Source organism: Echiichthys vipera (genome assembly GCF_963691815.1).
Source record: "Echiichthys vipera genome assembly, chromosome: 7".
Taxonomy (NCBI): Eukaryota; Metazoa; Chordata; class Actinopteri; order Perciformes; family Trachinidae; genus Echiichthys; species Echiichthys vipera.
The window spans coordinates 15,816,903-15,843,055 of NC_139832.1; the positions used below are offsets into that span (position 1 = coordinate 15,816,903).

A 26,153-nucleotide genomic window follows, 5' to 3' on the forward strand; every position below is an offset into this window, starting at 1 on the left:
GCTCCTATACAGCAGGAGCAGACATTTCACTTCAAAAGAAATACTGGCATAGATATGCAGATGAGCCACATTTAAAAAACAGCGTGTTCTAGTGAATGACAAAAGCAAGATCCTAAGACAGAATGAAAGGAAATCCATAAAATCCCCATCCATAGCCATGTCACCAGAGCATTTAGGTACAGAGTGAAGCCTTTGGTCAGAGGCTCTGAGGTGAGTGTTTTGGGAGAGTGGGTGGTGACACTGCTACTGTATGAAACAATCTCAGATTGCCAAACGGGCTACAATCCTCCTTTGTGTGAACCACATTGAAGAGATTATCACGCTGTGTCAGACTTTGATAGTAGAGAGCACAAGGCAAAGAGAGATGAAGAAACAATTCTACAGGTTAGCAGCAGGGAATCACTTGACCAAAAAACAATTCTACCAAAAGAGCACAGCTATTTTCTGCCATGGTTGTTTGTGGCTCCGCTTTGAAACCCTTCCCCCTGCTGTGGCCCATATCTGTCACCTTTTATTAAGACAGCACATCATTTTCTTAATCAGGCGAACATATGGGAGCATGCCTGTGGACTGACCAGTAATGCAACGCTCTTGCTGGCTCCCGAACTCACTATGCAAGACCTTTTTGATTTGGACGTATGCAGTACAACGCCATATTGGTACCTGCTGTGTATGAAGACATCATAGACAGTTGTTAGTACAGAAGAAGCACCGTGCATCAACATTGCTCCCTGAACCGTAGATCCTGAAGATTGTTCATGCTTAATGCTTCTCAACAGACCAATGGTGCTTGCAGCTGTGGAATTATTACATTTAAACATTTCTGAATCTATGTTGCAATAATAGTTTGGATTGACGTTTGCAAATGCAATAAGGAAGGAATGAATAGCTTTGTATATGGTTAACATCTTTTAACAGCTAAAACTAATGCAATTCAATACAACAAATCTGCAGTTCCTTATGAACACAGTGCCATTCATTTTTTCAAGATGCAAGTGACTGTGCCATCTACTGGACATGATCTTGTAATGCAATGTTAAAATATAATAAGCTAATTCAATGTTATTTTCTCAAGTCAAATCATTTTGGTGTTTAGTCAGATGATCCATTAAACAATGGAAAACACCTGCTGATCCATTTCCTGCAGACTTAATGTGTTGGAAGGAATACAAGATGCTTTGAGCAGAGGAGGGAAGTGGACAACATGTTACTATTCAGGAGATGGGTTAACATTTTTATCTCATGGTATGTGGCATTATGTAAAAAAAAATAATTTCCTCTCCTTTTTAGTATTATGCTGGTATAGACAATACAGTCGACTGGAATCACAAGCATAACTACAAGTGTCTAGATGCAGCAGGTTATATTTCACACAATGTTTTTCAAAAGGTGTAAAACAATAAAGTAATTTTTTGCTCCTGAGGTTCAATAATGTCTTACATGTTTCCACAACAGAGAGATGTTGAGGTAAGCTCATATGATTTTCTCATATCACATTTCAGAGTTGTTACCAACCACAGGTTGATAAGAAATGTCAAACATGCAGTTTCAGCTGCGATAAGTTATATTGACTGAAAAATGATCAGCAAGTAAAAACCATCACTTATGTTAAAAATGACTGGGCTGTGTTTCTACTATGAAAAGTTTTTTTTTTTTGATTTACTGAGAATTCATCCAATTCCCTCATTCTTGGCTTTTGACCATTTTCTGCTCTCCCATTAAGTTACTGGTTGGAGCTTAGGTACTACTTACTGAGACATGTGTGAGATTCAACAACTTGATCCAATCTTGGACTTGCACACCCTTTTTGTGAATGTAAGAACAAGAAAAGTGTAGCACCCAATAATTCTGTCAGCAGTTGAGTTACTTGAGTCTTACCTGGATAAAATGCTCCTCCATTGATTTTGTTCACTCTCTATAAATGAAAGTACGTCTATCACTGAACTGCAACAAGCTCAGTAAAACTGTTCAATGAAGACAAACAGTAGACAACCTGTGCTGTATATTAAGCCTTAGCAGTAGGATCTCTCCCTTTGGAGATGCTATAAAGAAACCACAGGTGATCAGCCATGTCCAGCTGAAGATTTTTTTAAATCAAAGATGTTAAGTGTGTATTCTTCTCTGAAGCTGCATTCACTACGGACAAATAGCCTTCACCAGAAGATTAAAAATGAGTTTACACACGAGTACGACTCTGCTTTTTCTTCCTCTCGTCTAGGCATCAAAGAGAGAACAGTGGTTCAGCAGGGAGGCAAGGACAGCCAGTAGTTGCGTGGCACCATGGGTAATATATATAGTAAAACATATGCAGTACAAAAGATACAATAGGAGACAAACAGTTGAGGGAATAATGAACTAGAGCGGCAGGGTCCCTGAATGTTTTTACTGTAGTTTACTGTATGTTCTGATTCAAGGTTTTTACCTTGAATGATAAATGTGATTTTTATTTTTAGGTTGTGTAAGAAACTCAGACTGCATTTTTTTGTTCTTTTGCATTTTCAGATGCCCATGGCATACTGAGGTAAAGTAGAAAGGTGTTATGCATTCCATTTACAATTTTAGATTTAATATTAATTAAATGAATTTATGCAATATGAACTTATTTGACATCTGAAAGATTTTTGAATTATTTAACGCTTAAAGTGCTGATGAACAGCTCTTTGTACTTGTCAAAGAATCTGACATGCAATCGTAGAAGTTTCAGCAGGTTTAAATCCTTTTCCATTATATGTCCATCCCTTGTCATTTAAACACCTCCCCATTCTGTCATTCTTATCCACAAAAATGTTGCCTGCCCCCCCTTTACTTACAAATGCATCTCATCTTTAACACCAAACAGACAATATATGTCCTTTTTCCAGGAAACATTTATTCGATCAAGAGACAGGATCGGATTCTTTCCATAAACAGGTCAGTTAAATATTAACAAATTTACAGTCATGAGGAATGTAATAAAAAAAAACAAAAAACAAACAATGCTCGCCTTAAAAAAACCCCGACCCAGGGACCCCACCCAGGATATTGTTGACCACGGTGGTGCTGGAGCAAGATTCAAATCCATTTCCAGCTCCATAGTTACATGCTCTTCAGTTCAGTGCTTCACAGTTCATCTTTGTCTGATTTTGTCTGCAATAGAACAAAAAAAAAAAGTTATGAAGAAACAGCCAGAAGAACAAATAGTAGGCATTCTGATTTCTTTAATTTCTATCCTTCAGATGCCACAGCACGTTAAGTGTTCTCACCGTTTCTTCATCATCTTCGTCATCTACAATTTCCTCCTCTTTATCTTCCGCGTCGTCCTCTGCTGGCTCTTCTGGCTCCTCCTCTGGCTCTTCTTCAATCTGTAGAAGAGATAATTTTTAACATACAGACTTAAAATGACTCAACAGGGCAACCAGAAGGAGGTAAAGATGCCTGAAATGTGTACAAAGACAAACAATACTACACAGAAATAAAGGAAAGTGGATTTTGAATGCAGAAATAACAGTTTAATCAAGTCAGAGATAAGAAGAAATAAGAATTTGTCCACTAGCTGTGGAAGAGGAACTGTGACTAACGCATGCACACTGAACCTGAAAAAATGCAATGCAAATGTTTCTAAAGTAATAAAGTACTCGGCAGCTAGCTTCCACTTGCCTGTTCATCAAGAGGTACATTCATGCTGAGTCGGAGCATGCGCTCTATCCTTTCTCCATAAGCCTTTGTGTCTACCAGTTGGTAGCCTGAGCGCAGCGTGGCCGTCTCAAACAAAACCACAGCCAAATCAGATGCAGTCTGGTCCTCGCCATCAGCCTGTAGGACAAGAAACTTGTTTTAAAAAAAAGCTCACTAACAGTACATCTGTTTTACCATGTTTAGCAATGTTAGTCATGCAGCCATGTTTAAAAAAAACAAAACATTATTGCTTGATGAGAATGACCTAACATGTTACTTTCTGGTTTCAAAAAACAGTATGGATATAGTTGTCCCACTTACATTGACTCTGTTAAGCATCTGCTTGATGAGAGGATGTTTGGGGTTAATCTCTAATGTTTTCTTCTGGCTAGCATAATAGCTGAAGAAGAGAGAAGATGGGAGTTACCATAAAAGGCTAAAGATAAGCCCAGCAATAACCAGGACACAACATTTTCCACATTTGCATTTCACAACCATGAAATTGAGCATTACTCACTTTGTGGAAATATCTTTTCCTGTCTGGTAAGCCTGTGCCTTCATGATCCTCTCCATGTTTCCTGACCAACCGTACTGACTGGCAACCAAAGCGCAGGGTGAGTTGGTTAGCCTCTGAGAGAGGACGGCCTTCTCAATCTGGGGGAAAGACAGCATCGTATTAAATAATGTGACTGATGGAAGAGATACAACTCAGCGGCTGCAGCCAAATTTTATGTCTGGTGTTTATTTACCCAAGTCATGAATATTACAAAATGATTCTCTACCTTGTCCTTCAGGGCCTTGTCCTTCATCCATGTGGTGAGAGGTTCATACTCCTTCTCAAGGGCCTCCCTCTTCTCCTTGGTCTTGTCGCTCTCATCGAATTTGACACCCTCCTTTGCAACGTTCTGGAAGCGTTTTCCGTCAAACTCGGGCAGTGCCTGGATGCAGTACTCATCCACAGGCTCTGTCAGGTAGATCACCTCGTAACCCTTCTTCAGCAGCCTCTCTACGAAGGGAGAAGACTCAGCCTGCAGAGGGACAATGGACAGATGATCAATGCCGGACTATTCAATTCGATTTTAACTTAAATTCTTAGTTTATTTGGTGCAGGTGTAATTTCACCATACTTTGTATGTGACCGTTTACACTGCCCTTAACATAATTGAGCAATTTAACCCAACCAAGCAACAGGAATACATCCTCTCACCTCCTTCCTGCTGGTACCAGCCATGAAGTAGATCTTGTCCTGCTTCTCCTTCATGCGCTCCACATACTGCTCTAGACTGGCCACATCGGTATCACTGTTGGAGGTCTGGAAGCGCAGCAGCTTGGCCAGACGGGTTCTGTTGGAGTGATCCTCAATGACACCAAGCTTGATGTTGGTTCCAAACTCCTTCCAGAACTTTTCGTTGTAATGCTCCTCTGCGATCTTTTTGATCATGTCCAGTGACTTACGCACAAGCTTCTTGCGGATAACCTGCACAGGGAAGAGGTGAGCATTACATCTTCTGTTACTCTTCTTTTACATTTAATACTCCTAATTATAATTTTACATAGTCATCTTTTCCCCTTTCTTCTTTCTGACTACTCTTGAAATTTGCACTACAAATAAGGTTGATTTCCCACTTGCTTATTAATAAGCTTAAAAAGAGAAATTTAAGTGTCCAATGGTGTTGTATTAATGTTAAATGTGAAACTCACCTTGAGCAGTTTGTGTTGCTGCAGAGTCTCTCTTGACACATTCAGGGGAAGGTCATCAGAGTCAACCTAGCAAAATAATTTTACATTAATCACAGCGCAGATGCTTTCTAGGCAAAGACCAAAACAGTTCATATATTAGTACATGACAGTGTCTCGAGTAGAGTTAGAAATCACTCACCACTCCCTTGACGAAGTTCAGGTACTTGGGCATCATGTCGTTGAAGTCGTCTGTGATGAAAACTCGCCTCACAAACAGCTGTTACGGAAAGAGCGTTCATTTAGAAACCAGTTTGTGGGAATTACTGAATATTACTCTACATTCACGATACGATCCCTTAAAGTTAATACTGAACACTGCTTGAGGAAAATACCTTGATGTAGTCGTTCTTCTTGGAGCCATACTCGTCAAACAGGCCGCGGGGAGCTGCAGTGGGCACAAACAGGATGGACTTGAAGGTAACCTCACCCTCTGCTGTGAAGTGGATGTGGGCCAGAGGGTCGTCACTGTCCTGTTAGAGCACAAAACATAGTTTGAATATAAAAATATGCAACATGTTGAGCCTACAAGGAAGGCACACGTTTTGCAACACAAAAGAACTACTGTTCAGGTGTCTACCTTAGAGAATGTCTTGTAGAAAGCCTTGTACTCATCCTCCTCAACATCCTTAGCCGGTCTCTGCCAGATGGGCTTGATATCGTTCATCAGTTCCCAGTCCCACACAGTCTTCTCAACCTACGAACACAATAAGACATTTTCAAAAATGGCTCAAAAGTATTCATTCAAAACAATCAGACAAAATTATTTAGGCATTAAAATAACCATAATCAAATATGCTCATGTGATCATATCATACAATTCTTCAGGAGAAGATCATAGCTCAAAGTGTTTACAATTTTTGAAAAATATTGGTTTTATTCTAGGAAAAGAAACATTTTTATAGTCATCGCAATAATAATTTTGTCAATATCGCCCAACCAAATATGAACTTCCTACCTTCTTTGTCTTAGGCTTCTCTTTGTCTTTGTCCTCCTCCTCTTCCTCTACCTCGGCCTCATCTTCAGCAGCCTCTTTTTCTGGCTCCTCTGCATCTTCCTCGATGGGCTCCTCCACTATCTCAGTCTGGCATGTTTAGAGGAAGAAGTTATGTAAAGTCCATTTGTTCATTTCTATATGTTATCAATTTTATAATATAACTGAGCTGGGGTCAAGTCTGAGTTAAAGTGCTGGAGGAAGTGTCTCAAGTAATCACCTTGCTGGCCCAAACATAGATAGGGAAGTTGATGAACTGTGAGTATTTCTTGACAAGGTTCTTGATGGTCTCCAGCTCCAGATAGTCTGAGGCCTCCTCTTTCAGTACCAGTCTGAGGTTAGGAAAAGATGGTGAGGATTTAATTTCAAAGTCATAGTGTTCTGCCTTTTGAGAGAAGAGTTTTAACAGGAAAACAGCATTCAAGGTCCAATTGAGTAGATTAAAAGGTATTCTAGGGATAGAATGATAGCTGTGAAGAGCAATACAACTAACAGCAGTTCATCATAAAATTAAAGTAGCTTAAGTTTCTATATGTTATTTTAAGATGACTTAAAAACAAAATGTAAACCCACGAGATGGTGCTTCCTCTGCCCAGTGTGTTCCCACGAGGGTCCTCAATGATAGAGAACTGATTAGAGTCAGACTCCCAGATGTGCTGAGTGTCATTGTTGTGTTTGGATGTCACAATGACTTTGTCGGCAATGAGGAAAGCAGAGTAGAAGCCAACACCAAACTGGCCAATCAGCTCTGAGGTTGACTGATCCTCGGACTGCATGTCTGTCATCTTGTTGAGGAACTCGCTGGTGCCGGACTTGGCTATGGTACCCAAATTCTTCACCAGCTCCTCTTTGGTCATTCCAATACCAGTGTCAGTGATGTGGAGCATGTTCTTCTCCTTATCAGACTAGAAGTAGAAATTATACAGTTAAGTTAAAGACAGAGCAAGGACTATCAAAATTACCATGAACTGCATCATACAGTAAGTTTCTTGTGCATACTTTTATTTTGATGGTCAGCTCCTCATTGGCAGCCATTGCATCCTCATTGGTCAGAGACATCAAGCGGATCTTATCCAGAGCATCTGAAGCATTGGAAATCAGCTCTCTAAGGAATATCTGAAACAAAAAAAAAATATGATTGAATTCATAGTTCAGCGTTTTCTGAAGAGTTCTGTAAGATAAAGTATACCATCATAATGATAACACAGTAATCCTGCCAAGTCTGGGTCCAACCAACGGACACACTGACTTGTCCTCTGCACTAGATCTCAAACGGCCAGTGCTGTCGGATGCAGAGACCCATGACGTAACCCAGTTTGTTCTTTCATTAGCAGCTGATAGTAACTGCAAATGTATTCAATACCATAAAGTGCCATAAAGTTCGGCAGGTGTTTGTTTTAATGTGCGCCTTGGTGGCTTTGATGATGTTGATTTTCATAATATACTGTATCTATTGTTCCATACAATATGAAGTATTTTACTGACGTGAAATAAAATGGCACTTTAGTCAGATTACAGGCCAGGGCAAGTTGCTTGTACATCGTTGCAAATATTTTGTACAAATATAACGGCTTTAAATTACTCTCATACACACTCAGTGCCTAATTTACTGTGTAACTCTGTATAATCTAAGGCAATAAAGTGCAACAGGTCAGCCATAAATTCTGCCTTTAGAAAAGATAACAAATATACATCTGTTTTGACAGGGTAAGAGAAGTATTAATTTCACTATGTTTATTAAAGAGGTGATAGTTTACAGTGATGATGTAACAGACTTCATTATAGTGAGGTGTTTTTAATAATATGCCCACCCCATTTACAAACATGAGGGGGACAAAATATTATAGATATACCACTAACTATGCTAACTTAGGCTAGCGCCTCTCTGATACAAGTAAATCCACAGAAATTATCCTGCAAAACTGGGGACTGAACATCGAGATGCCGTGTATTCCTGCTCACCTCCTTGTTCTTGTAGAGAGAGTTGATGATCAGCTTCATCATACGGTTGACTTCAGCCTGAAAGGCATGTTTTTCTGACTTTTCTCTGAGTTCCTTGATCTGAGCTGCATTCAATCCATCCAGCTGGATAGCCTCCTCCTCTCTGGGGATAGACAGATTCACACACACAAACACAGGTGAGATCAGGGACATGCATGACAACAAATCAAGGCTTCCAACAAACATGCAAATCTGTTCTACCCTCTAGGGATCAGTATCTGAAGCCAAGACAGACGCACACCTGATTCTTAGTCTGAGTGAGGGATGTGCTTTACCCCCACTACAAACCAAGGGTTGCTGTGAGAGTTTGTGTGCACAAGCATGGTCATGTTGACCTTGTGCTGTTAACTCTAGGTTTAGTCGACCCTTTCCCTGATAGGGACAAGCACAGTTCACTCAAACAGGCATATTCTGAAAGGTATTAAAAAAGTGACACCTACCTCTGCACCACCTCATCATCTGTTCTGGAGCCATCTCTGCTTTTACCAAAGTCGTCTTCTACTGTTCCGTCGACATCAAGTTCATCCTCTGCCTTAACAGCAGCTGACAAGGGACAAAAAGGTTGTTTGATTAAAACATTTTGGGAGGTGTATCCAAAGAAGTATTCAGCCTTTAGGTTCACTTAGGCTCACAGTGAAGCTCTGCAAAGACGTGATCGAAATCGCCTGGTGTGTTAGGTGTTATTCTTAGCGAGAATATGGATTTACATATAACGGTATTAATGGGGATGTAAGCTCGCATCAAAAAGCTTCAGCATGCATGGCGTTTCTACTAGAAACTCCTGGAAAGGCAAATGGAAATAAAAGATACTAGCATTACTTCAAGAAATGTGTTGAAGCCAAATCAGTCATGCTGTCTATTATTACCAAATGGACACAATTAATGCCTTATACCTAGAACTCTATCGAAGCTCTAGCGCAAGTTAACGCTAGCTTAACGTTAGTGCTAATGTTAGCTGAAATGTTTTGCAAAAAAAGAAAATAATGAGGGCGACTACTCACCAAAGGCAAAGAGTGCGAAAAGGAGACCTATCACCCAGGCTCGTTTCATTTTGAAGGTACTGCTTCAATGGAGATGTGATATCTTTCAGCTCCTGAGACAAAAGCCGGGAGATAAGTGCACACAGCACCGCCTTAACAAGAGAGACTGACAAGCTTACCTCCGCTACCAAAAGAGCCCACTCTATCAGACCCCGTGACGAACGACCAATGGCTGCGCACCACGCACAACCTTCGACCAATCACAGCAGAGCCTTCCGTACATGTTGTCCAATCAGATTCTTCAACATAAGTCAATACCCGAAAATCGTGGCCAGACACCATTGGCCAAGAATGAATAATCAGCACATCACTTCCTAAAAAAATACCTCTCGTTATGGAGAAAAAAAAATCGGTCAACACGCTAGTTAAACTTTGATTTTCTTATGCAATGTCACGTCTAAGTGACACTGAAGCTGGTTGACATTGAAGATTGTCTTTATTTTTCTATATTGTCACTGACTATAGCGTTATATCTGTGTCTGTTGCAGCCTGTTCGTCAAAATTATGTAATGTTTATCAACATATATATGTTAAGATATGGTTTAGCATTTTGACTATCTGCATTATCTTTCCTACACTTTTTAAAAAATTCATTTACAATATCATGGCATAGAAAACATGACAATAACACCTTTGAACATGCATATAAGGCACCCTTGGAAAAACGGACGATTTAAAATTATATTTAAAAAAAAATACCTGTAACAAATGAAAGTGAATAGAAAAATTATTAGTGAAAATAAAAAAGTAAATAAATAATAATGATGATAATAATAATATTATTATTATTAATAATAATATTATTATTATTATTATTAATAATAATAATAATAATAATAATAGGGAATTTAAATTATTTTGTAGTGCTAAGGGTCACCTTCATCTCATTATAAGCATCAAGAAGAGGAGATCTTGCATGTTTCCCTTTTCATTGGGGCTTTGTTTTCCTCCATTTGGAGAATGGGTGACAAACTTTGCCAGCAGTATCACATTGTTCAAAATCAAGTCTCCCTTAATGTCCTTCATTATAACACCAAACGCAATATTTTATCTTGTAGTTGGATTTTGGTTGATCGCAAGTCCTGTAAATCCTGCCACTTTCCTTTTAAGGTGTGAATTCATTGTACTTCATTCTATTTCCTGCTGTGGAGGCATACACTGAATAATGACTACACTTTGTCCGCACCACTGATATTTGTCCACAAGGTGTGGCTGTTGCGTTGGTGAGTTTAAAATCCAACTAATGGCAACATTTTTTTTTCTTTCTCTTACACACTGAAGAATTTGTGAAAGCTGAGATTGTGTCATACTGGAATTACTAACATTTGGATAAAGTGTACAAAATTATCATACAAATAGGCACTTTATTATGCTTGCTCAGCCTACCTGATGGGTGTGTACCATACAGTCTATGGTGTGTACCCGATTGTGTGAGCAAAAGATAAGCCTATAAGTGTCATGTGGTTGTTGCAGTTATGGGTGTGGCGTGTATGATATTGTGTGTGTGTGTGTGTGTGTGTGTGTGTGTGTGTGTGTGTGTGTGTGTGTGTGTGTGTGTGTGTGTGTGTGTGTGTGTGTGTGTGTGTGTGTGTGTGTGTGTGTGTGTGTGTGTGTGTGATTAATTAAGATTAAAGTACATCCACTTTGATTAAACACAGTACTAAGTTGCATTCCGAGAATAAGACATTTAGAACTATAATTAGAAGTCATCTCACAAGTGTGTCCTAAAAAGTACATTTTGACTTATTTTTAGAAGAATTGTTTTTATTCTTGTCATTCCTAACAGTTAATCTCTCCGTCTGTACTTTAAAGTAGCTGTATTTAATGACAGGTTATTTTATGATTTAGGGATATTGAATGCATGTATCTCCTGTAACATATCGCTGCTGTTTGGTTGGACAGTAGGAAGCGACTGAGCTCCAGACGCATCAGCCTCTGATTCGCTGGTTGACTGGGATATGCCAAACGCGGAAGTGACGTAAAAAGCAGCCTTACAGAGACACTTTCGGTATTTACAGAAGACCCGTGAACTGCATGCACTCGTCCGGGAGCTCACCACGACCTCCACACGGGCTGCCTCCCCAAATAACACAGTCATGGCGCCCTGGTCACTCCCCCTGTTGTCTCTTCTGAAACACAAGGGCTGTCTGCAGAAGGCGAATCTTTTCTGTAATGTATTACAGAGTTTGCATCCTCGACCATTCACGTCTCGCTTATGGAAACGGAATTTCGGTGCGATATCCCATGGAGTCGGTCAACTGCTGTCACACCGACCCAGAGCCCAAAACTACGCAGCATCTGTTTGTAGCAGCTCTTCAGACGGTCAGGAAATGACAGAGAGGTTGCGGTCTCTTTACAATGAGACCAAACGGCAGACTGAAGGTAATGAAACAGCAGGATTCATTCAATGCCATACAGCACTGCGGTACCATTGCCTTATAATCCTGCTATGACTAATGTTTACGGCGGTCCATGCACCAACCAGCTCTACAGCCTTTCCACCAATACACTTCTCCACATGGTGGGGATTACCCTACCAATGGTGGAAGAAGTACTCAAACCTTTTACTTAAATACAAGTAAAAGTAATAATACCACATTGTAGAAATACTCTATTACAAGTAAACGTCCCTTCAATCAAAATGTTGCTAATACCTTTGTTATCATTAACTCATTATGCAGAATTGCCTGTCTCAAAATAATATATTATTGGATTATAAATATTTAATGTTGCAGCTTAATCTATAACAATGTATCCCATTTTATTTGTTGATAATATTTTTTCTTAATCTGAATTTGTGAAGTAACTAGTAAGTGAAGTTATCAAATAATTATAGTGGAGTAACTAGTAACTACAGTTGTAATAAATGTAGTGGAGTAAAAAATACAATATTTCCTCTGAAATGAGGTGTAGTAGAAGTAGAAAGTAGATTCAAATTAAATTACTTAAGTAAAGTATAAATATGTCTAAATTGTGCGTTAGTACAGTTCTTGAGTGAATGTACTTTAGTTACTTCTCACCGCTGATTGTAGCTCTAGGCTATGATACTTTGTTTCACACGAACAGGGGTTTGACAAAACAACACAAACACCTAGAAAAATAATGCAATTCAAGATTTACCTTGAACTGCAAATAAATAGGTCAAATGTTTTACCTCACACAGAGCCACATGTTTTTCCTCCTCCCCAGGCTTGTTTGGGCAGGAAACATGCCTGTTGACATTATTGACAGCTACTACATGAATGAGCGTGCTGAGAAATAAGTAACAGTAGTTGGACAGAAACCTAGCGTGTCAGTACTCTGGTGTGATAGTCATTCAAACTTTGGACTTTTTAAGTAAAATTATCAAATATTAGGTCAGTTAACGCTAGTCATCTCACAAGTGTCTTAATAAGTTTAAATTTGGACTCACAGTGATTATCTTTTATTTTTGTTCCTAACACCTTTCAACGTGTGTGTGTGCGTGTGTGTGTGTGTGTGTGTGTGTGTGTGTTTGTGTGTGTGTGTGTGTGTGTGTGTGTGTGTGTGTGTGTGTGTGTGTGTGTGTGTGTGTGTGTGTGTGTGTGTGTGTGTGTGTGTGTGTGTGTGTGTGTGTGTGTGTGTGTGTGTGTGTGTGTGTGTGTGTGTGTGTGTGTGTGTGTGTGTGTGTGTGTGTGTGTGTGTGTGTGTGTGTGTGTGTGTGTGTGTGTGTGTCAGTGTGTATGTGTTTGCGTGTGAGTGAGTGAGTGAGTGAGAGAGAGAGAGAATATACTGCAGGCTTGTAATTCTACTTGTACTGTATATAAAATTGTGTCCTTCCCTTGATTTAGCGATATTTAATAAATGTATCTGGTAGCGCAGCTGTTTAGTGGATAGTAAGAAGAGACTGAACTCCAGATGCATCAAAAGTATTAACCATGAATATTTGTATTCATTAGAAAGTGTTGGTAGTAAAATAAAAAGGTAACAGCAGATGACAGAAATCTAATTTGCAGGAACTCCATATCTGTATTTAACCATCACCTTCGAGACAGATGTACCTTTATCCTAAGATATGCCTTTCTGTAATAGCAACATACAATATTTCCAAATGGAATGAAACTTCAAAATAACCTCATGTGTTTCTCTCCTCTTAGATTTGATCCCAGCCATTGCCACCAACTCCGTTAACCCTGACACCATTTTTGCAAACAATGAGATGAGCCTGCGAGACACAGAGGTCTATGGCTTCGACTATGACTACACTCTGGCCTTCTACTCCAGGCACCTCCACACCCTCATCTTCAACATAGCACGGGACATCCTCGTCACTAACCACAGGGTGTGTGTGTACGTGTGTGCGTGCGTGTCTGTGTGTGCGTGCGTGCGCAATTTGATTCGTATAGAGATTCGTGAGAGCAAAACAAACACAGAATTTTCACCCAGGAGGCCGTGGTTCTTATCCTGTTCATCTCCTGTTAATGTCCCGTGCATCCTTGTCGTTACATTACAAACATATTGATTTTAGCCCCAACCACAATCTTTTCCTAACTTGAACCATGTAGTTTTGTTGCCTAAAACCTTTCATGTAGTTTTGTGTGAATTCACAACATTAACCATGTGACTGTAGTGGAGCGTCAAAGTTGGACGGGCATCGCTACCCAGCATTGACATGTGACGCGAAGGGGTCCTGACAAATTGGCCATATGTGATGAGTTTGGATAAGAATGGGTTGACACTCCATACTTGGTCTGAGCGTGACCCAAGTGCAAGTCCCCACTGACTGAGATACTGCCGCCCCGCTCCAGAGAGTCTGGGTGATGATAGGCAGAATAATTACCATTTAAGGTTTATAATGGGTTGGAGGCACCATTTTTACTTACATACATGGATTATGGATTTGTTAAGTTGTTTTAAGATTCGGTAGATCTAATGCCCTGTTTTGTTGTAACTGAAAATCTCAAACCAATTTTTTAAATTTCTTTTTTACAGTACCCAGAGGCTCTGCGAAGCTATGAGTATGTTCCTAATTTTGCTGTTAGAGGACTTCACTATGATGTTCAGAAGGTGAGAAGGTCGTCACTTATCTAACTCAAAAAAACGGTTTTGTGTTTTGTGTTTATTCACGATAATTTTTGTGAAAATTATTTGAAACAGGCACTGCTGATGAAGATAGACGCTTTTCACTACATCCAGTTGGGAACTGTATACAGGTATGTGTGCACTGTATACAGGGTAGTGGGTGATAAGTAATATCGATCAAGACTGTGTGCGTATAACAGCCTTTTCTCATCGGGCTACAGTTAAAGACAATAATTCAACATTTCAGCTTTTCTGTGGTTTATCATCACTTTTTAGGAGGTTTCACATGCTACAAATGACATTAGTATGAAATATATTTGTTTTTTTCTGGATTTCATATTTAATTTTTACAGGGGTCTTCATCCAGTTCCTGATGAGGAAGTAATTGCCATGTACGAAGGCTGTCATGTACCTCTAGAGAACATGAGCGACTTCTATGGCAAGGTGATGATCATTTCCTCTCTTAGATGCTACACAAATAAAAACAACTATAATGATGTTAATCGCCGTCCTGCAGAGTTCCCATGGCCACACCATGAAACAGTTTATGGACATATTCTCCCTTCCTGAGATGACCCTCTTGTGCTGCGTCAATGACTTCTTTATGAAGCACAATATCGACTACGAGCCAGTGCATCTCTACAAAGACGTAAAGGTGAACTATATCATTACTCTACCGTCTTTGATCAATGTTTTGGGAAATTAGCATATATTATTTGCAATAATCTGACAAGTTGATTGAGCAGCAATCAATTGTTATGTTTGTAAAGACAGTAAATCCAGTCACGTGCATTAATGTTAATGTATTAACATGTTTCCAGTGTGCTCGGATACTCCAGCCATTCAATCCCATCTTAATTTTAGCTCTGAAAACCGGTCTAATTTTAGTTGAGCAAGCCCGCCTCCAGCCATCTGCGTCTGTTCTCTGGTGGTTCTGCTGCTTCAAAGGGAGAGTGGAGAGAAATCAGTGCTGAGTTCTCCCTTTGAGGGCAGCTGTCATGCTGGTCCTGTCTATTCTGTGTGACACTGTAGAGTTTTTGACAGATTGCTGTCATTAAAAGCCCTCAAACCCGCTCTCAGTTCCACGAGTGCCTCTCATATCTTTTCAAGGACACCCCACTTAATCTTCTTTTTCCTGCTTCCAGCCTGATTTATTATTCAGCATTAACCCTGTTTTTGCTTGCTTTTTCTTTGACTTTTTATGGACATGATATAAGCTTTTGTATATGATAAACTTCCCTTTAAATTTGACCTTAAATGTGCAACTTTGCAAGGGAGAGTGTATTTATTCATTCACTTTTATTCAAAAGCACAGGTTACACTTCTGGAAATGTGGTGGAAACTTTCTCACTGTGTCACCAAAGTAACTAAACTCCAGGCCTTGATTCTTTATCTTTAATTTGTATTCAGAGACAGCTTTTTGTGCTTCCAAGTCAACCATTTATATACAGAGCAGTGTTACTACTGGCGCTGAATGTTAACATTGTGTCTACTTTTTTCTCTTCACAGGAAGCCATTAGAGATGTACACGTCAAGGGCATTATGTACCGAGCCGTGGAGGCAGATATTGGTAACGGGTTTTGATTTCTATTACTTTGTTTGAGTTAAAATAAAATATATTACACATCTGAGTTGTTGCCAATACATGAACAATTAATTCAAAAATAATGAGGCTGAAAATAAAAAGGTTTGTCCGTGCAAATGACTTCAGCATCACCCACACCCACCCTCTCTCCATTTTCTCATTTTCCAGAGAAATACATTTGTTATGGTGAGCAAAGCCACGCTGTGCTGAAGAAGCTGTCAGAGCATGGAAAAAAGATGTTCCTCATTACCAACAGCCCATTTGACTTTGTGTAAGTGTAAACAAGTGGTTGTTGCTGTGATTGATAAAAAATATCTTTAATATTTAATTAGTGTCACTAAATAATGCCTCAGCTGTTATAGAGGCAACCACACATCAAAGTGCTTTGCATTTGCAAGTATTTATAATTAATTGCAAGTCATTGACTATAAGCCTGTTTTGAAGTGCACAAAATTACTAGCTATGCATATCCAACCTCTAAAGGCTCCCCAAAACCAAAAACATTAAACCTCTGCCCTTGATTTATTAGTTTATTGCCTTCAGTCATCGCAGAAGCGAACATGGAACAAAGGAAATGGAGAGGCTGTCTGCACACTGGAAATCCCATGTTTTTTTTCCAAAGCAATGTCCACAATAATAGATTGATTTATTTTATTTAATGATTGAAGACACATAAGTCATTACACACATTAAATAGAATAAAAAAAAACATAAAACCTGAGGGCTTATTTCTACTTTGGTCCTTTAGTAAAAACCTGAACACATGTATTATTCATACTTGTTTACAATCTATGATTTTGTCCCCCAGTCTCTGCTTTTCCTTTGTTGTTGTTTTTTGTTGTGCACCTGGATGTGCAACAAACATCGAACAGCCAGGATGAAAGCAACATGGCAGTTTCATTGAATTTTATATAAAGTTACACTAACGCAGTACCAGATTTTTATTGCTGATGTAACACTGAGCCCTCAGCTCAAGTGTTTGTTGATGACCTTCTAGATGTTGCTGATAAGGTATTGTCTTGAATCTTTTCCTTCTCAGGGACAGAGGAATGAGTTACATTGTAGGAAAGGACTGGCGGGACCTGTTTGATGTTGTGATCGTTCAGGCTGACAAACCTGGTTTCTTCAATGACAGGAGAAAGTAAGTGTGTTTGTGTCTGCGGCTCATGCTTCGTCCATGCTGTCTCTCTTTTATCCCACCAGGGGCCGCACTGGGCCATTCTGCCAGCATTTACTAGTCGCCCTTTGTAGGTTCATGTTTGTTTGAGAGCTGCCAATATTGGCTAAGATCAGTCTTTGTGTATTTTTCCCTAGACCTTTCAGGCGAGTGACAGACAAAGGTGCGTTGCTGTGGGACAGGATTCACAAGTTGGAAAAAGGGAAGATCTACAAACAGGTGTTGTGAAATTCATGCCAGTTTAAATTTCTTGAAAAGTGTCTCCTTGATACACCGTATAAAATACACGGTTGATTTTTAATGTGTGTGTTTGATCACTGTAGGGAAACCTTTATGAGTTCCTGAGACTCACCGGCTGGAGAGGATCCAAAGTGCTCTACTTTGGTGATCACATCTATAGTGACTTGGCAGTAAGCAGCATCCAAGCATATTTACAACAAAGGACCCATTAGAACTACACAAAACACTACATTATGAAGGATTACGATATTATGAACAAAGAGGGGAACCCTGCTTTAACCATGCTTCATTTAAGAGAAGTGTGTTTCTCCTGAATGAATTTAAAGGGCTGACTGAGTTAATTTTTATATGCAACAGCCTAAATCTTAGCATTATGTTAGAAGAAGCACATACTGAGATACTTAGGGGATGCTTGAAGCAGAACAAAAGGTACTAAAATAACTGAGAATGTAATTCTTCAAGCATTAAACCACAGTTACTGTAGCTCGGCATTGGGTTTGGTTGACAGGCATTTTAATGAGCGTCGGTGTCTCCTGATATATCACACACCTATCAAATCTACTGTAGCGAGTATGACTGCACCTTATAAACAGGGCAACCTACAGACAGCGGGCCCTCATCTCCAATAAATAAACAAACTAGCATCTTTTTTCACTCCATTACAATGAGTTATACCGGCTTGGATGTGTGTATGATTAGCTGTAAATGGTGACAATAACATAATAACAAGTTACTAAGGAGTTACAGGGTAGGAAGGGATGGAGCAAAAAAAAAAAAAAATGCTCCCCTCATGAGGAAACAGCTGTCCCCAGATGCTTACCTGCAGACCAAAGTACAGAATTCATAAATCTATCATTTTACATCAGTGTATTGATTTAAATCAATCGATGTAATTTATTATGACTTAATTCCTGTATGTAAAAACATGACTCAGATACTTACACAAACAGGTGAATTAAATGAATGATAATCTATTACTACTATTAATTTTGGTCCTTTGTTTTGCAGGATCTGACGCTGAAACATGGCTGGAGGACGGGCGCCATCATCCCTGAGCTAAGGAAGGAGATCAAGATCATGAACACGGAGCAGTACGTGCACATGATGGCCTGGCTACAGGCACTGACTGGACTTATTGAACAGATGCAGGTCAGAAGACTTTGTAAAATCATTTGTGTCTTTCCCTTTTTGCCTCAAATGTTTGTACTTAACTCCTCTGTACTGCTCCCAAACAGGTACACAGGGACCCAGCATCTCAAGCTGTCGTCGATGAGTGGATCAGAGAGAGAGAAGATATGAGGTAATGGTGATAATTACAGTACTTTGGAAATCATGGGCAGCGTTGATAATCTATTGAGATCTTGTAGAACTGATCTAACCTCATCTTGATGGTATGAATGCGTTTTAATGGCAGGTCACAGACGAAGGACATCTTCAACTCTCAGTTCGGGAGTCTCTTCCGGACATACCACAACCCCACCTACTTCTCACGCCGACTCTCACGCTTTGCTGACATCTACATGGCCTCCATCAGCTGCCTACTCAACTATGACTTCCAGCACACCTTTTTCCCTCGCCGTACTCCCCTGCAGCACGAGTCCCCCTCCTGGCCTGAACACAACCCTTCTGGTATTAGCCTCTCCTCACAAATCAGCAGGACCAAAGCAGAGTCCGATTAGAGAGAGTGAGAGGGGGTGTGGGGGGAGTGGTGGTGCAAAAATGAATTCTAGGATGATAATCTCCATTGCTGATTAAAAAAACTAGGTTTTGAGACATGGCATTTTAGAAGACACATGCCACTTTTTAGATATGAAGAATTGGTAACAATCATGAAAACTGTCTTTGTTCATTAAGCTTTAAACTTGGTAGTTGCAAAGAATTCAGTCTTCAAGAGGATTTAGTGCTTTTTAAGCAAAATGACACATGACAGAATGAGCATTTGGTCGTTCCATTTAAACGTGTGCACCATGTATTTTACACTGTTATCACACAGAATTTGAAACATTGGATGCACTGATCGTTTTAGGTTTGCATTTGTGTTTGTATGTGTGTGGGTGTGCGAGAGAGGGGTCATGAGGAATTATGCAAAGATGCTGTATTTACACAGTCTAAACAAAAGGGGGAAGTCACATGTCTATCGTGGATCTCTGTAGTATGAATTGTACACCCTGTTGAAAGGTTACCTTTGCTTTTTTTATCCTTTGCATCTGTTAAACTACAAGAGACTGTCAGTGAAATGAGGATACTCAGATGGGACATGTATATTCTAAACTCTGTTGCCTTAATCTCTTTTTCACATTGCTGCAATGTGTATATATTTTGAACAGCCTAATGTAATCCATGGTAATCAAGCTTTTTGAATGTTGCATCTTAGTTAATTTCTATGTTATTTGCCCATACGTGTATGTTCTGAGATGTTTGTTTTTAATTGTCTGAACCAGTTCCACACAACGCAGTCTATATGTCTCATTTTAGCATGTGAGAAATGTTCATATTGGTTAGGCAGAAAATAGAGCATTGATGCTATATTTAGCGCAGTGTTGCCGTTTGATCTGTTAAGGCATCATTGAGTTTGACACTTCTGTGGAAAATGCGTGAAATGTTTTCACACATGCTTGAGATGAATATATTAATCTTGAAAAAGGGAATTCTTAAATACTAGTGGGCACAACCAAGACACCATAGTTTATTTGTGTTTTTGTAGTTTAAATATGTGTTGAGGAAGTGTATTTTTATTTCACTATTTATTAAAATGGTAATAGCTTACTGAACTGAGCCAAGTGATTATATCATCGATTTAAAGCAAATTGATATGGTTGGATAATTAGATTTAATTAGCAGGTATGTGTTTATTGAATGTGTAATCCATTTGCTTAGCTCCAATGCTCCTTTTCCCTTTTCTATTAGCTGTATAAACACCAAAAAGGAAGAAATATTTCATGATTTAAAAATGTATTTCAAGGACTAATTTATCCCTCCTTAATATCCCTCAACTTTCCAATTAACATTATAGCAGTGGGTTTATTGGGATTAATCCACTTAAATCCTGTTACCGACCAATTTCCCATATTGCATTTGGGGCTTTTTCCATCAGGCAGGTGCACAATCTAAGATCAAAGCCGAGTGGTTTAACAGGGATCAGAAATGTTAAGATTGATGAGGCTGTGTCCCGCACTGAGTGTCCACAGGTTCAGTCTCTGGCCTCCCAGTTGCTTCACCAAAGCTGAACTTCATTTAGGCACCATGGACAGCAACAGCAGCTTCAGCTCTCATCCTTTATCCGTCCATGCTGTGGTGGTGACTGTTACTCCTACCATCTTCCCTCGGGTCGGCTACAGTATACTTTCTTTCCTCATGTTCATCAACACAGTGTTAACAGTTTTTAACAATGGTCTCGTCATAACCGTGATGCTGAGGAACCCGTCTCTCCTCCATCCTATGACCGTTTTCATCTTCAGCCTCGCAGTGTCTGACCTCATGATAGGCCTTTGTGGATCCCTGGTCGTCACCATCACCAACTACCAAGGCGCTTTCTTTATTGGCCACACAGCCTGTGTGTTTCAAGGATTTGCAGTCAATTATTTTGGTAAGTGGAGCTATGAGAGAGCAGTTTGTATTGTATAGACTTTTTGAGAGTAATTTTGTTTTCTCTATGCCCGGAGGTCTGTCATTGTAAAACACAATAAACACTGCAGTGAGGCTAAAATATTGATCCTATTGTTTCACTGCACTTTATCTCAGATCGTATTGTTGCTTTACTAAACATATTTATGTCTAGGCTCTGTTTGATGCTTTTTTAAATTGTCTACTGTTTTGAGATCCCGCAAATGTCATGTTTCTCTCTTGAAAGATGTCTGGGGTTTTGGCTTAGAAGCAAACTGTAATTCAAAGTACACATAGTAGCTTTTTCCAGAGATTTCAACAAAATTGCATGCTGAGTGGATGGAGTTTGCTCAGTTGTTATGGAGATATTGGAGATGCTCTCTGACAACTGATAAAGCTCCAATTCTTGAGAAAGACCATGAAATGTAATTTAAAAATCTAGTAGGTGAACCTTTAGCTAAGATTTCTTTCATTTATATCTCTTTCTTAGGTCTGGTGTCTCTCTGCACCCTGACCCTCCTTGCCTACGAGCGGTACAACATGGTGTGTAAGCCGAGAGCTGGTCTAAAGCTGAGCATGCGGAGAAGCATCATTGGGTTGCTGTTTGTCTGGATTTTCTGCTTGTTTTGGGCAGTGGCTCCATTATTTGGCTGGAGCTCCTATGGACCTGAGGGAGTCCAGACCTCCTGCTCTCTGGCCTGGGAGGAGAGATCATGGAGCAACTACAGTTACCTCATCTTTTACACACTCATCTGCTTCATTTCCCCTATTTCAATCATCATTTACTGCTACTCCAAAGTGCTCAAATCCATGAATAAGGTGGGCTTATGATGGCTTATGTATATTCATTACACCTTTTACACTATTAAACTACATTTAAAATGAATGCCTTCATCTTCCTCTATCTGTTGTTTACCACCTACTGACTAAAAGCTTTTAATGGGTGTGAAATGTCCTTTCTACTCATAGCTAAACAGGAGCGTGGAACTCCAGGGTGGGTGTTCCAGCCAGAAGGAGAATGACCGTGCCATCATTATGGTCCTGTCCATGATCATAGCTTTTTTTGTTTGCTGGCTTCCCTACACGGCGTTGTCAGTGGTGGTAGTTGTGAATCCAGAGCTCTACATCCCTCCAATAGTCGCCACTATGCCCATGTACTTTGCCAAGACCAGCCCTGTCTATAATCCCATCATCTACTTTCTTTCCAACAAGCAGGTAAGCCGCTAAAATGTTGGGGGACTGGAAATGGTTGTAACAGTAATCACTTTCACCAAGAAGGTATGACCTTGCATTTCTTGTATGGCCACTTTGTTCCTGACCCTGCATGTGAAATGCCATAGCTGTGTGAAGAAGTGTGCAGATTTTACAGCCAAAACACTGATTTTCAGATATGAAATAAACTGAACCAAGTCTATATTTTGATCAGAACTAATACTGTTGAAATTAGAATTATGTTAAGTGTATTAGATTAGAGAGAAGTCTCTTAAAATGTGAAGAAATTCATCTATGCTGCTATAGCGAGCTAAAAACAATGTCCGACAGGTTGACATGGACACCTTTTAACTCCAATGACAACTGGACACATGCTCTGTATCAATTATACTCCTTTTCAGTATGCTAAGACAGTTATTGAATAAAACTGACAGGGATTAAATCTGCATCAGATGAGGTGAGGCGGTGAAAGGCAGTAAGATCAACACAGCTGCTCTGTGTGGGCAATCAAACTGCAACTGCAAATCCCCATCATCCAACCTCCACTAGGAGACACCTCACTCTCCACCCAGCATGCTGACAGTCACTGAACACTCCCATATAGTTGGAGAGCTTCCTTTCAAAAGCCTCTTCTATGCGATCTTCCCATGGGACTGTTGGCTCCAGCAGCACAGCTTGCTTGGTTGACTCGGACACAAGGACGATGTCTGGTCACAGGATGGGGGCTGTCACATGGCTAGGGAACTTCAGTTGCTATTTGAGGTTCACCAACAGCTGCCAGACCCTTGCCGAGGTCAGGGTTCCTGCTGATGGTCTTTTGGCAGGGTTTGGCTGCTCTCCAGCTCTGACAAAAGCGATGGTCTTCCCGAAGGGTAGAGGCTGCTTTACCCACTTAACTCCTGCGCTGATGGTTTCAGCGACTGTCTTCAAGACCTGATCATGTCTCCAGTGGAACCACCCCTAGTGACTGTCAGGTTATAAATTAATGCCCTGATGGGTGGTAGCCATGGAGCAAATTTTGTTCTGGGCCCTCTACACACTGGTTCTGCGGACCTGATGAGTATGTTAATGGCTACGGTGAACAATGTCACAGTGATAGTACACCCTGTGATGACGCCAATCTCCACCTCGTGCCAGCTTGATGTTATTGCTCATAAAGAGACTCTACTCCTGTTGGGGACATGGCCTGGTCAGAGTGAGCTGCAGCAGCCTGTGTGGAATAGAGCCATATTCATTTACCAGGTCAAGCTAAAACACTGCCCTTGTTTTCTCTGGTCTCCCTGATGATGTGTGGGCCAGACAGCCTTGCAGCAAGGAAACAGCACTTAAGAGGACCTTGGCCTCGACACACAGCTCGAAGATGATGTGAAATTTGTCTAACTTTGTGGAGTTGTCCTCCTTGGGATCCACACCCCTTCAGTCATTCTCCATTGCTCTGGGTTATTCCTCCTTCTCCAGAAGACTTGCAGGATTCTCCACAGATGCAGCAGGAGTTTGAGACAGTCCTTGTACACTTTGTATGAAGTGCCACTTGGTCCCCGAGCAGACATTGCCCTTGCTCTGTGTATGACCTCTCCTGAGGCTCCGACATGTTGGTTTATAAGGATGTTGGACTCTTCCAGCTCCTGCTCTCTTTCCGGGTCACTGTATGTCTGCTTCAGATGTTGATCTATGTCTTCATGCAAGCAGACCAGTTTCCCACTCGGATTCTGCCCCAGCAACTCCTTTGTGAACTTGACGGTGTTAGTAACAAAGACAGCACATGTTCGGGCTCTTTCACTCTGCCACCTCCAATGCCGCTCTGCCCAGTGGAGGGCTCTTGTATTTGGCGTCAATAAAGGACTTTTGTGCTGTAGTTGGAGAAGTTGGAAACATTGCTATTTGTAGTAGACAAATAAAGTTAATTTGTGTCAAAATTTGAAAGCTCCAACACAAAACTTCATTCAGTTCAGTTAAGGGTGCTGAGAAAAAAGAGTTACAACCAGTCCAGGTCTCCCCTATATCCACTGTGAAATTGAGGTACACAGGCTGAGTGTGCACAGAGATATGCACAAGACAAAACTGATTTAAATTCCATTTGAAAGTGATGCCCATATATTTCCTTGATGTGTTTTTATGTCCAACAGTTCCGTGATGCCGCTCTGGAGGTGCTGTCCTGTGGCCGTTACATTCCCCATGTGCTCCCAACTGTCAGCATCAATATGCGCACTTTGAACAGGAGTAGCCGGCTGACATCCTTAGGCAGGCACATCAACTCGCACAGCAAGGTGTTGCCTCTGTGACTGTCTTCAGCGAAAATAAGAAGCTGCCATGGTTGTCAGTGTTGATTGGTGCCTCATCAAGGACGCAGACCTGCACATTTCCAGGCCCATGAGAGGTCTTCACTGTAGCCCAGTGAGAACAGAAATGGCTCAGAGACTGATATTGAAAAAATAAGTGCGATCCAATCATCAAACTTGTTAAGATTATGTAAGACCTGAGTTGATTCATCTGAAACAAATTTGTTTTGATATTTTATTAATAGTTATTTAATCGCATTGCAAAGTGTTCCTGTAGTTATTGTCCATCACAGTTTTCTAGAACAATTAGATTATTCAGTATGGTTTTATTTCTGTGGTTTGTTTAGACCAATAAACTTTCACCTTGTCTCATATTGATGTTCACAGGTATGTACCATATGTATGTATGTTTGTATGTATGAATGTATGTAGAAAACTAGCCAAAAAGAAAGGAGATCTTGCATATTTAACAAGAGTAGGCAAGTCAATTACAACCGGACTGCAGAGAGAGAGACTGTTACTAAGTGAAACCTTTCACCCCTGGATTTTGGTTTATAAATAAAATACACCGGACCTGTTTTCATTTTATGTGAAAAGATACTTCCTCCTTTCTGAAAGACAGTTGGATATTTATTATATTATTATAAATATGATTATGATTACTAATATCTTAACCCAAAGAGCACCTTTAAATGGACCAGTTTGAAAGGATTTTAGCTTTGTGACATGGTACAGGGTACTCAGTGGTCATAAAGGGATGGACATGGCATTTAAAAGATGCCCGTTGGTACTAAGGGGCTCAAAGTGTTCCAAGAAAATATCCCCCACACCATTACATTACCAGCAGCAGCATGAAAAGTTGATACACGCCAAACTCTGACCTTATCATCTGAATGTTGCAGCAGAAATCAAGACTCATCAGACCAGGCAACATTTTTCCAATCTTCTACTGTAGCGTCAATGTCCCGTTGTTAGCATTTTTTTGTCTTCAGAGATGCTCTTTTGCATACCTCGGTTGAAACAAGTGGTTGCTTGATCTATACTGTTACCTTTCTATCCACTCAAATCAGTCCGGCCTTTCTCCTCCTCTACTGTCGCTCACTGGATATTTTCTCCATAGAAACAAATACATCTTACATCATACACCTTGGTAGAGCCTGTGCACCATTTATTAAGGCTGAGTCCTTACCGCAGTGTTCTCTCTTGAACACATAACTATCAAATAAAGCAGAAAAGCCAAAAATAAATCCTCTGAAAAAAACACAATTCTTCCACATTCTGATGCTTGGTTTTAACTTCAGCAGATCATCATGCCAAATTCACTGAGTTGCTGCCACGTAATTGGCTAATAAGATATTTGTGTCAATGAACAATTAAAATGTGTACTTAATAAAGTGGCCAGAGGGTATAGTAGACTTTTCTGCCTTTTTTTTGGAAACAGATACTCTGATTTTATGTAAGCCACACACATACTGCACCACACGTCTGCCCATGTAATATAATGATGTAAATAAATGATATCTATGTTATTATAGCCAGCTCCATCATGTCAACAACACTAACAGCTAGGCCAAATAATTTTTACTTCCTG

The 26,153-nt window shown here is 40.1% G+C and overlaps 3 protein-coding genes across 3 annotated transcripts; 2 read left to right on the forward strand and 1 right to left on the reverse strand.

Annotated features, from left to right (window-relative positions):
• Window positions 1-2,849: 2,849 nt before the first annotated feature.
• Window positions 2,850-9,535, reverse strand: hsp90b1 (heat shock protein 90, beta (grp94), member 1). The gene is made up of 18 exons (XM_083916064.1): window positions 9,388-9,535; window positions 8,827-8,929; window positions 8,348-8,489; window positions 7,385-7,501; window positions 6,959-7,290; window positions 6,606-6,717; window positions 6,350-6,475; window positions 5,972-6,088; window positions 5,727-5,864; window positions 5,534-5,611; window positions 5,356-5,421; window positions 4,862-5,131; window positions 4,437-4,682; window positions 4,172-4,308; window positions 3,976-4,054; window positions 3,637-3,792; window positions 3,243-3,341; window positions 2,850-3,126 (listed from the first exon to the last, which is right to left on the reverse strand). The coding sequence occupies exons 1-18, from the start codon at window positions 9,434-9,436 to the stop codon at window positions 3,100-3,102; spliced, it is 2,394 nt and encodes a 797-aa protein (XP_083772190.1). The 5' UTR covers window positions 9,437-9,535; the 3' UTR covers window positions 2,850-3,099.
• A 1,921-nt stretch (window positions 9,536-11,456) lies between these two features.
• Window positions 11,457-20,234, forward strand: nt5dc3 (5'-nucleotidase domain containing 3). The gene is made up of 14 exons (XM_083917354.1): window positions 11,457-11,808; window positions 13,542-13,726; window positions 14,377-14,451; window positions 14,542-14,597; window positions 14,820-14,910; window positions 14,984-15,121; window positions 15,976-16,036; window positions 16,220-16,322; window positions 17,091-17,192; window positions 17,366-17,447; window positions 17,552-17,638; window positions 18,477-18,617; window positions 18,704-18,768; window positions 18,883-20,234. Exons 1-14 carry the CDS (start codon window positions 11,523-11,525, stop codon window positions 19,145-19,147), a joined length of 1,737 nt encoding a protein of 578 aa, XP_083773480.1. The 5' UTR covers window positions 11,457-11,522; the 3' UTR covers window positions 19,148-20,234.
• On the forward strand, window positions 19,623-24,565 carry parietopsin (the record flags this gene model as incomplete). The annotated part of the gene is given in 6 exon segments (XM_083916446.1): window positions 19,623-19,629; window positions 20,648-20,697; window positions 20,700-21,054; window positions 21,562-21,890; window positions 22,041-22,286; window positions 24,410-24,565. Coding segments are annotated over 6 exon segments (1,143 nt in total).
• Window positions 24,566-26,153: the final 1,588 nt, after the last annotated feature.

Bases quoted from the DNA above. Each gene is read 5' to 3' on its own strand.
- hsp90b1 (XM_083916064.1), bottom strand. From the start codon at position 9,436: ATGAAACGAGCCTGGGTGATAGGTCTCCTTTTCGCACTCTTTGCCTTT. The intron at 5,132-5,355 runs GTGAGTTTCACA...TTCCCTGTGCAG, and splicing joins AGCAACACAAACTGCTCAAG to GTTATCCGCAAGAAGCTTGT. The intron at 4,055-4,171 runs GTGAGTAATGCT...TCTCTTCTTCAG, and splicing joins GGAAAAGATATTTCCACAAA to CTATTATGCTAGCCAGAAGA.
- nt5dc3 (XM_083917354.1), top strand. From the start codon at position 11,523: ATGGCGCCCTGGTCACTCCCCCTGTTGTCTCTTCTGAAACACAAGGGC. The intron at 16,323-17,090 runs GTAAGTGTAAAC...TTTCCTTCTCAG, and splicing joins AACAGCCCATTTGACTTTGT to GGACAGAGGAATGAGTTACA. The intron at 17,193-17,365 runs GTAAGTGTGTTT...ATTTTTCCCTAG, and splicing joins TTCTTCAATGACAGGAGAAA to ACCTTTCAGGCGAGTGACAG.